Source organism: Ptychodera flava, chromosome 1 (assembly GCF_041260155.1).
Source record: "Ptychodera flava strain L36383 chromosome 1, AS_Pfla_20210202, whole genome shotgun sequence".
Lineage (NCBI taxonomy): Eukaryota > Metazoa > Hemichordata > Enteropneusta > Ptychoderidae > Ptychodera > Ptychodera flava.
In genome coordinates, this window is record NC_091928.1 from 36,391,225 (window position 1) to 36,403,112 (window position 11,888).

The 11,888-nt window shown below is 38.0% G+C and overlaps 1 protein-coding gene across 1 annotated transcript; it reads right to left on the minus strand.

Moving 5' to 3' along the window:
- Positions 1-1,952: 1,952 nt before the first annotated feature.
- On the minus strand, positions 1,953-8,232 carry LOC139136406 (cytochrome P450 20A1-like). Its single transcript, XM_070704132.1, has 6 exons — positions 7,823-8,232; positions 6,806-6,985; positions 4,894-5,017; positions 4,197-4,311; positions 3,439-3,503; positions 1,953-2,553 (listed from the first exon to the last, which is right to left on the minus strand). The coding sequence occupies exons 1-6, from the start codon at positions 7,884-7,886 to the stop codon at positions 2,301-2,303; spliced, it is 801 nt and encodes a 266-aa protein (XP_070560233.1). The 5' UTR covers positions 7,887-8,232; the 3' UTR covers positions 1,953-2,300.
- Between the last annotated feature and the right edge of the window lie 3,656 nt (positions 8,233-11,888).

An 11,888-nucleotide genomic window follows, 5' to 3' on the forward strand; every position in this document is an offset into this window, starting at 1 on the left:
TGCACAGTATTACCATTAGTACCGAACCCTGGGCGTATACGATGCGATATTTCGGACATACCCTCTTACCAGCGAATCCAAACTGAGTAAATGCTGTGGCGATCTTCCAACAAGCATCACTTAGCAAGAGGACAATAAGTTCCTATTCGTCGGGGGTAAGCTTACATGCATGGAAAACGTTCTGCTCGTTGTCAGACTTTTCATTAAGTACGTCTCTGCCTGATGTGTTCGAAGAACTTTTAGTCTATTTCGTTACCCACTGCGCCACCTTCCTTCACCTTAAACTGTCCACTATTAAACTAGTACTGTATCTAGCTGGAATACACTCCTACTATATTACGGCCATCCCTACCCACGCCTCAAGAATGTTCTCACGGGGATCCATCGTTTACAAGGTTCAATCACAAGACCACGCCCCCCTATTACATCGGACATCTTCCGGCGCATGTGTAACATCCTTAACGAAGGAGTATTCAGCCCATATGTAGACCCTTTGTTGCAATCGGCATTCCTCCTCGCTTTCTTCGGGTTTCTGCGCTGTAATGAGTTCACATCCGCCACTCATAAGTTTGACCGTTAGTGGAATCCAACAGACGGGTCTCCTGTCTGTCAGTACGACTGAAGTCTTCAAAAACTGACCAATTTCGCCGCGGCTTCGACCTGCGCCTCTTCCCCACGGGTACCGCGATCTGTCCTGTTTCCGCATTACTCCGTTTCATGTCTGTCCGTCAAGCAATGTCTGCCACTGCATCCGAACCACTTTTTCTCCTGCCAGAAAGAACGCCATTAGACCGCCACACGTTCACAGCATTTCTACGGACTGTTTTATCTCGTATCGGTCTACAACCAGATTTATTCGCCGGCCATTCCTTCCGCATTGGGGCAGCCACTTCAGCCGCAGCTACTGCTATAGATTTACCGTTTCATTTTGTGCTTTTATTTTATAACTTTGTCGGTGTTTCCCTCCTTCTTTTTTCAATAAAGCCTCTCCTCTTTCCCTTAACTTAGCAGTGGTGTATTCACAAAGTGGAATCTGTGTTGTATCACAGATGTGCTTTGTGATTACATCTAGCTAATCTGCCTACCCTACATCTTCACCTCCTCTCCCTTAGCCAATCAGCTCTTCTACCTCTGACTGATATCAATCTTCCTTCCCGGCTAATCAGCCACTTTTAATTTGCACACGACACTGCATCATCAAGCCTTTGTCTCATCGCTCCCATTTATTCATTCATTCATTCATTTAACCGCTGGGTTCATGTCACATCGGCTCGGTCAATCCCGCTGCAACCCCCCTTTCTCCTCCTCGCTTTTTCCCTTTCTCTCAAGTGTTCGGGCTTTGGATGCCATCCTGACCCCCATTTCTCGGGAATTCCACTCCTGTCCCACAATTCGGCCTCTCATGATGGATTCATCATCAAGGTCATTCAGACCTTGACCCCAAGATCACCAACGACCATCCTCTGCTGCTTGACTGAAGGGGCCCTCTCCCACATGTTTTGCTCATATTTTTATTGAAGGTTAGTTTGCTACTTCTATTTTGATTGTTTTCTGTATTGTAAGTTTTGATAGTACCTAGCCTTTTTTTGCTTGAGATCAGCTGAGGGCTACTTTAGCTTTGTAACTGTGTAGTTCCATGCCCTTTACTGCTATAGATTTGCCGTTTCATTTTGTGCTTTTATTTTATAACTTTGTCGGTGTTTCCGTTATTCCTTTTGCAATAAAGCCTCTTCTCTTTCCCTCAACTTAGCGGTGGTGTGTTCACAAATGAGTAAATGCTAACTTTTTACATTCCGCTTCTACCACGAAGAAAAATCAGTTCGGGTCGAATCGGTGAATCTTAGCGAAGCACGTTTTATTAATGCAGGGTAACTCAACGTTACATTTTTAGTACTGGTCTTTTATGGCTATACAGTACCTTCGCTGAAAGATGGCGCGCATACAAAGAAGGCTATGTGACCATAAACCTTATTAAATTTAATGTGTAATGGATTCAAGACGTAACATCTGTGCTAAACAAATATGGTTCGCCAAATACATATTTGCAGAGTTCCAAATTAATTTCAAAGTAATTGGCACATTTTTGAACGTCATTTGCACTTTAAAGCACCTGAAAAAACCGACACTCTATATGTATACCGCAGGCAGTATAAGAAAGATTCAGAGTAATTTTTGAATAAACTGTTGTGCTCAAAATAAGAGACACAAAGAAATTTGATACAGTCTGTTTTGGATTTCTCTTGTAAGTTTATCATTCGCTACACCATTTTCGATTTGAGAAGATCTGTGTTACGGAGTTGTCATTCTCTTTTTTCTAACGTGATCTTAATTTCATCGCTCGGCAATGTAACAAAACCATACATTCGTTTTATATTTTTACATCCCACTAGATGAAATTTGAACTTTCTACAAAGTGTTGCAAATAGCACCGAAGCCTCGGCGTCGGATACACGATATCCCGGACAGATCCTCTTTCCAGCGAATCCAAACGGAGAATATGCCAACTTGTGACGCTCTGCAAGTTTTTCAGGGAGAAATCGGTCCGGGTCGAACCTGTGTATGAAAGTGAAGTAAGATTTATTAATTAGAATTCATCGATAGGAAGTGAGTGTTGAACTTTTATTTTATTTTCGGAATAAGCGAGAGTTTACAGATGTATGCACAAATCAGTTTTCATCACGACATAGCATATCACATGCTTAGCCATCCAATTTTTGCTAATTATTTTCTGCTTAGGGCCCAGGTCGTCCGGTTGAGAATACAAACCTTCACCTTGGCTTCATTTGGCATCGACTTACTTTATAAGATAATGATGTATTACATGAAGATCACCATTTTCACAAAATTATGTGTGTGTATATCACGGTGGTTAAATGAACGGTCGTTACAATATTTTGTAATATAATTTTACATGACTTTTTAACTTGTTAAAACTTTTGGCCTTGAAAGGGCGGGGAGTCACCCTTCGGACGTCACAATACTGTGGGTATCGCACTGTTTTTCGACGGTCAATCACTTTTTAATGTCGAGGGAAAAGACTGATCACCTCCTATATCATATGATTCCATGTCGTATCATCAGAATGAGAGTCAGTCGGAATGCAACGTACACAGCCTACGGCGAAGTAAAAACGACACGAGCCCTTGACATATATATTGCCAATCAGCAAAAATCAAAATGTTCATGGACCGTTTTTTCCGTGATCACCGTCATGCGATATCGTGCAAAGTTTAGAAATAGATACACATATTACCTAAAATATATTGATATCTGATATTGAGAATGACCTGCTTTCCATTTGTTGCTTTTTTATTTTGGAGTTGATTTCGCAAAATGAAGACTTTGAGAACTGCACAAAAGCTTAAACAAAGTGATGTAATTTTAAGAGTTGGAAAGCCCGTCCCGGAGTGCAATCTACGTTTTAAAGTTCAGATATACCTTTCTGGGTCGGGCCATATGGTCTTGTCTGCCAAAACAACACCCAGGGCGTGTACTACTCCAGCCTGAAAAGACAAGAGAGATAAAACACATTTTATCATACATTAATTTTATCATACATTAGTATCATCGAAAGCTTAAAGAACTCTTCCGACTCTATACGGGATAATAATCAAATTTGATTGACTCGATGAACAAGAGTTAAGGAAGAATTTGGCCAAAACTTATACCCTCATTTTAGCGGAAACGGTCAAATTGATATGCAGGGCCGTTACACTGCAGAGCAATCATATTTAAGTGTATTTTTCAATTAAAATGTATGCGTCTCGAAAGTAGAAGACTCAAACGTTTGCTCAAACTTTCCTCGAGGAATCTTTCATTCGTTCTCTTTCAAAATCAGGAATGAAAATCAGGGGTCAGTGTACCAATCTTAGTACTAGAGAAAGAAGATACCAATTTTTCACCGATATTTTGAATACAAAATGGCCGCTATCCCTTTGTTAACTCAATGCAAAACATTACATATCGATTTTCTGAATAAACTCAGACAGTTAAAGTTTTTCTTACGCCATGGTCTTCAAAATGATCCCCGAGAAGTGGTAAATCAGAAAATGGCAAAAGTTTGAGAGTCCGAATATATGTCCCCCGAGGCGCATATTTAGATTGACTTAATCAGACTTCTGATACGCATTTGATACAGTTGCCCTTAATTTGAAATGTAAAACACCCTACAACTCCTAATAAGTATTGCTTCTTACTCCTTTTGGAATAGTGTAATCCAACACTTTCATGTCCGCTTCGTAATTCACTCTTGCAGCAAATGGGGCAAGTACAGCACAGCGTAGGGTTTCATCAACAACTCTCTTGAGGTATCTGTTAAAAGAACATTTGGCATCTCTTTTACCTTTTGGTAAACTTTTTTACTGCAGGCCTAGAGAGTAAAGTGTCCGTACGCTACAAAGCTTATACGTTTGCTGGATATTACAAGTAAATTTTATGTGCAGAAAACTGTTTAAGCAAACTTGACTTGACACAATCCCAAAGAAGCAATATCTACTGACAAGGTCACCATTTCAACAAAATACTGCAATCGCTTAGAAAAAATCCATTATGACAAGTAGAAATGGAAAAGTATTGCATTTGACGGTTGTTTATGGAACTTTTAATGTAGCCGAGGTAGTTCTCTTTGACGTAAAGTTAAGCGATACATCGCCTTTAAGATGGTATATATGTACGAGAATTGGGAGTGAAAAAGCAACATGATTTCTTTAAGATATAATTTATAAACTCAATGACCACCTCAAAATCTTTTTACTTGTGCATCCAGCTAAGTGAGTGTACGTCAAATATCGACCGTTGGTATTAAAAAAATGAGTTTTAAAATGTTACCAAGTGGGAGTGCCTCTTTAATACTCGTCTGAAAGTCGAAAAAAACGTATATAATAGAGTGATTACCTTAACTGACTTTGGTTTTGAAAAGCAACATTTCGTTCATTCCCGAGGACTTCGACTAGTTCTTCGTGAAGCTTGTCCTGTATTTCCATGTCTTGTGCCAAAAAGTATATCGCCCATACAAGCACTAGGAGAAAGAAGTTGAATCCTGGGTGACATGTAGGTTTATTGGAGCATGAATTTTGATTAGTTTAAATACCAACAATAACCAGTGTCTTGTCAGATTTAGAAGCTTTGCTAAAGTCACAGGGATGGTAAGGCATATAATCTGCAAGTTAGAGATGTTAGATATTCATCATATTAGGTGCAATAGACACATACATCTTATTACATCTTTATCATTACCATGCAAAGCTTACAAAAATTGGCCACTGCATCAAAACGTGATAATACAAATAAATTCACACTAATTTGTTCACTGTATTACAGAATAATACATGTAAATTCACATGAGTCCACATGAATACAGGCGTAAAGCCGTTTTTGGCAATTTTTTTTATATTTTGTCGTCTGTTTCTTGCTATCTTAATGGGTGTTTTTTCCCCGTTCCGTTTTATTTTTTCTGTTTTTTAATGTACATATTGTATTTTCTTGCATCTCGACACTGTGTGAGAAGAGTCTTTAGCTCTACAGTCTATCGAGTTTAAATAAAGTTTAATAGCAATAATGACAATAATAATAATGTAAGCGTGCTGAATACAAGCAACGGATTCTGACTGTATTCATCTATATATGCACTATTCAGCTAAAATACAAGCAATAATCCATGCTATGCTGTAAGTATTATGGGGTTTTCACGCAGTGTGCCTCTGTACATAAAATAAATGCTAGTACATCGACATAACCAATCTTGTTAACACATGAGCATATGTGGTTTCATCAAATATTGTGATTTTTGTAAAGGTTAGGGCGATGTAACAAGAACTTTATCAAGGATGATAATATTGAACACGCAAGTACGTTAAGGCATGGGTTTCATACTTAATATTTTACAGCAGGTAAGGATGAAGTTTTTTAGAAAGTTCTGATAGAAATAACTTTAATAATTGCAACAATAAATGTCTATCAGTATGTATAGACAGAATTTTAGCAAAAATTTAGATTTTGACGAAGTCACGTAATCAACAGGCTATATTTGCTAGCAAAAATCACATATTGGAATAAAGAATATATTTCAACTTCGAGACAAAAATTTATTTAAACTTAATCGTTAATATATATTAAGTAGAATAAAGTATTGACCAGAAAACACAAGACACGGTCCATGAACAGGCTTGAACAGCGTCCAGGAAGCGCGTGCAAAGTGTTTAAAAAGTGAAAAAAGTCAAACGAGTTACAAGCAGCCGGGTAAGGCGCGACAGATTTGAAGTTTAGAGGTTACAACTTTGAATAATTATTACTTCTTCTGAGGGCGCTCTATACAGGCGCGCTCCCAAAGGGACACCGTAAAAGCTCGTGTAAACGACCACTAACAAATTCAAAACCATTAACTTTTCACAAGATTTTTCTTCAAAAACCTAAAAAATAGAGCAACATTTTACATTTTTCGGACATTTTTAAATATTTCATACATATTTCATATTTTTATTCAGGCCATGGTGTCTGTTATGTTGAATGATAATTGCTCTTTCACAATATGCAGAAGAGACAGAGATGTTGAGCATACATGTTGAAAGTTTTTAAAATCTATGAATTTAGCGGGGAAATGTGACAGTCTTGTTTTGGTCACGCCACTGTGTCAGTCAACATTATTTATATTCTATCTGTTTAGGGATAATAAAACAAAGGAGCGGACAAAATTTCAATCAATTCTGACCTTATCCCTTGAAAAAAATACAGTCCGGTATGTTTTCTACAGTGTCCCATTCCTTAACGTACTTGCGCGAATATCCAGGGGAATATTTTATTTACTTACTGTAGGCAGTAGTATGGTAACCACCAAGGAAGAACAGGGAAGCGTCGCTGAACAATAGTTCGTCAGTTGCGCAGAAATCAATGAGAACGTCAAGGAAGTTCCTGTCTTCCTCCCTTAGTGGAGGATTGTCACGTCGGTGTTGAATTGCTTCTTGTATCAGCCCACGCCAGGCATTCAAGGCTGAAAAATGGAGCAAAAATTTAAAGTTAGGTTTTCACTAATAGTATCACTCGTAAACCTGGTAGTTTTTCTGATGGCTTGGTTTGTCTATCTGTTTGTTTATGTGTTTGAAATACTGGACGGATCCAATATGGATGACCAAGATCAAAAAATGCATGGAAACGGAGAAAGGTTTATTTACGCCAACAACATTTAGGTTCAATATATATTTTAGAAGGCATTACGAAACCATGACTTAACACCATTCTGATAAATGACTTCCCAAACAGGATGTTTTGCTTAACTCAACATTGTGTTGCAGGCGTACTCTTAATTGAATTATTGCATCGCCTAATAAATGTTGGAGTGGTTTAGGGACTTCGCTGCTAAACATTGAGGAGATAGAAGGATGTGATGTACATCTGTCAGATTAAAGAACTTAATTTTATAACTCTACCACTGTCTAAATCCATACTGGCTGTAATACGCTCTTCTAGATATGCGAAAATAAATTAGCATGCTAATATTCTATGGCTGACTTTGCGTCTGTAACAACATTTGACAATTTGCTAGGGGTAAAAGAATGGAAGTGCAGATCGCCGTCTTTCTAATAAATTATTTTCAAGTAACGCCTTGTTTGCGATCACAATTGCCGTAATCTTCAAAACAGAAGGCGTTTGATCCAGCATGTGTACCGTATGCTGATATTATATCCTACGAGAATCATACAGCCTCCAGTGGAAGATCCCCGCTGGTATTTGAATTGTAGCCTATGTAGAAGCTTGGATTGGGTGTAAGATTATGGTTACAGCCACGTCGGCTTGTTGTTGAGAGTATAGTACAGATTACATAACAAACCCGTATTGAATTTCTCTTCATTTGCAGGTCCAACGTTAGACATCTTCTGGTTAAGCGCCTCCATGGTCTGGAAAGGATCATGAACAAAGGTGAATGCTTGACTCGATCGATCTTAGTTTGATGGACAGTGAAATTCGTCCACTGTAATCCCCTTAACTTTCACTAACTTGTTTCCAACCAACAGATGACAAAGCTTCATCAAATAATATATGGCTTAAGTGACAACGTTTCAATATGGTTATTCCTGTTGATGACGATAGCTTATTCGTTTTTTTTATTTGGATAATACCAGTGCATAATTTACAGATTCGCTCCTTGGTAGTAGCTAGGTAGTGTGAGTATCGTAAGAGCTATTAATTTACACCTGCGTCTGTAACCTTGGGAGTTTCGTCGTACAGTAAGTTACGGTATCAGAGGACGCTGAGTCCGATAACTGAAACGCGGTGTACAATAACTTTAGGGAACATTTGGTTTTTTTGTTACGGGGAGGGGGCGGGTCGATGGAATTTGAGCGAAAATGAAATTTCTAAAATTTGACCCCCCCTCCCCAATTCATCAATTGTAAAATGTGACCCCCTCCCCCCAAAAATAAATTCATCAGATTTGGTTCATTAACCCTTCGCACCCTATGGCCCTGGGCTGAAACATTAGGCCCTTCAAAAGTGTTTGCAAGAAAAAGAGTTACCCACCCCTTGAATTTTCATGCACAAAACCAGCGACCCTACCCCACATGTCACAGTCAGTATCAATAATATCTTAATTGAATTATAATTTTCCATTTGACCTTTGAACTTTCACAGAATCCTTTTTGAACTTTACAAATAATCACTGGGTGAAATTCCAATATTGGTTTTTCAGATCTGCTCTTTGTAATAATAATATTCTCGTCACGTACATTTATATCTATCGTCAAACTTTTTTAAAACACTGATTTTAATAGCTAGTTTGTATTGTAAAAACAATATTCAAAGTTTCCTCACATACCACAATGTATGGAGAATCAACATTTTTGTTGAAATTCCAAAATGAAATTTCTTGCACACACATGAACTTGTAATCGCCCAAATCTAATCAAGTACACTAACATCAATAATCAAGAATACATAAATACACAGATTTAGCTAGTTTTGTATTAAAAAAATATTCATAGCTTCTCATAGACTACTCATAGATTATGTATGGAGGACCAAGCAACATTTCGGTGAAATTGGACTAACAAGGTTTATTATAATAAATTAATCGCAAAATACCGGGATTTGTCCGTCTCGGACAATACCTCCACTGTACGATGTACTCGGACATAAATACCGATATTTTTTGAATAACCTTATATTATCACAATTGTTATACTCTATGCACTCTTACTAGTCTAATACCTTGAATCCGATCTGCACTAAATTGCAGCGCCAACAACATTTCAGATGGTTCCCTACATCCTCAATGATCTGCACAATATGTAAGATAAATGCACTTACAGTCTCGTAGGTGTCGCAGAGCTCTATGACTTTCTCTTCGTCTTTGAAGACGTCACCATAAGACACCCTTCCGAAAGCCCTGCTTACATAAGATGATAAGTGTGGCTGCAGTGGAATATTTTCACCGGAAGGAACGGAATAAAGTTTCTCCACTGTATCATTAGCCACCTTTGAAAGAAAGAACAGTGTAAGTGACCAGCGGTAAGTCAATAGTTCGGAATACAGGACGTACGTACGTAGCGTACGCGATTACAGTGCATGTATGAATGTATGTATGTATGTTGTATGTATGTATGTATGTATGTATGTATGTATGTATGTATGTATGTATGTATGTATGTATGTATGTATGTATGTATGTATGTATGTATGTATGTATGTATGATGTATGTATGTATTATGTATGTATGTATGTATGTATGTATGTATGTATGTATGCATGTATATATGTAATATTACGTACGTACGTACGCACGCACGCACGCACGCACTATGTATGTATGTATGTATGTTGTATGTATGTATGTATGTATGTATGTATGTATGTATGTATGTATGTATGTATGTATGTATGTATGTATGTATGTATGTATGTATGTATGTATGTATGTATGTATGTATGTATGTATGTATGTATGTATATGTATGTATGTATGTATGTATGTATGTATGTATGTATGTATGTATGTATGTATGGTATGTATGATGTATATATATACATATAGCTACGTTCGTACGTGCGTGTGTGTACGCAGGTATGTATGCTTTTTTCATCTACGTTTCTTTCATGGATGATTTAAGGATGGGGATTTGGCCGAGCTGTTTCGACTGGTATACCTTCGCTAGGTGACGTGGTGCTATACGTTGTGGGTTCGAATCACATTGAAAATCTACTGAATTTCACAATGGTGTCAAAATTACATACGCGATTACTTGAACTTTAGTATGTGTAACTACGTGCATGTTTATATGTAGACAAATATAACATGAAACTTATAATCATTGTATGTTAAACCCGGCGTTTTGAACGCACTGTTCAAAGCTGTTTCGTGTAGAATTGTTTTAATTAGAAAGTTAGTTAGTGTTTGTTCCTGAAGATGTAAGCGTACGTGTCATTTTAAAAATCAAAATGTCAAATCTTCTCGTGACTTATTGTAGAGGAATAACGGATACTGTTGTTTTCACAAGTACATGAATATAATTCGTACTATTTTACCTCTTGAATACGTCTGTAGTAATTCTTCACGGCCTCATTTTGGAATGCAACATCATATATCTTCCGTCTGTGTTTGCCTTCTTTACCATTGGTTGTTTGGAGGCTGATATCACCGATTAATGGCGTCAGAAAATCAAACAGCTCAACTGCAAGGGGGCAAATCAGTCATTTGGAAATTTTTAATACGTTTTGAAACATTAACGTACTTCATCGTCTTCACTGTTTCATTTCCATGTCAAGTAATGGCGAGGTTTAACAAGGGCATTAATGTAGATGTAATATCGTAACGGTGCCATGGCCTATCGATCGCGCTCGGGTCAAGGATCATCGCCAAAAGAATCGCTACGAGCCACCCCATAGACTTTTTTGGTAGCTAGTAGGCACCATTTTACAAGTGGTATAGCCATAAAACGATGACATGAAATCGCCGAACACAAAACGCAGACGACTTGTAATTATGGCACTTTGTTTTGTGCAGGGCAATTGGACGTCATCACTTTGTGGCTATACCACTTGTGTAATGATGCCATTTACTACAACACCGATCGGTGTCGCTGATTTAGCTCATAAAATAATAAAGTTGATTAATCTTTGAATAAATCAATATGCACCTACTTTATCACAGACTATCTACGACTCACCACCTCCTCTTACTCCTGCTAACTAAGTTGACTGAAACAACATGTATTTTCAATCATTTATCGGTGAGCCGTCGACGGTTTCTGCAAAAATTTGAATTTTTGACCTCCAACGTATTCACCACGTTTTAGGCGAGATCGAGAGGGTAAACGAGTCCGTCGACTGCTCACAGGAAAATGGTTATTTCTTCATATGGATATTCATTCAAAGATTAATAGATTTCATTATGTTGCCAGCTAAATCAGCGACACCCTTCGGTGTCCTAGTAAACTACCAAAACGTCTATGGGGTGGCCAGCAGCTATTCTGCGGGGATGACCCTGTGTCCCGAGCGCGATCGATTCGCACAGCACCACTGCGATATCACATGTATTTCAATCATACTTTATCGCAAAGCGAGGCAGTAACTGTACAAAATCTGACACCCTGGCATTGGCTTTGTACATTTGGTTTGTCTCTGTTGTTCTTGCCTTTAAAAAGTATAACGTTCGAAGAGCTCCTTAAATAACCCTTTCTTGCGACTAGCGCCCCGTTGTGTTTTCTTGTCTCGTTTTCGCTTTTAAAATATCGTTTAGTTTGAAAGTATCCGCACGATTTAGCATAACTTTTGTTTATAGTATTTACAAGAAAAAAAGATCAAATTTTATGATCTGCATCAGTTCTCGTACGAACTCGCAATTAGGGCCACTCTATGGTTGCACTTCACAAAACCAAAAAGGTGACTTTTATGTCAGCTT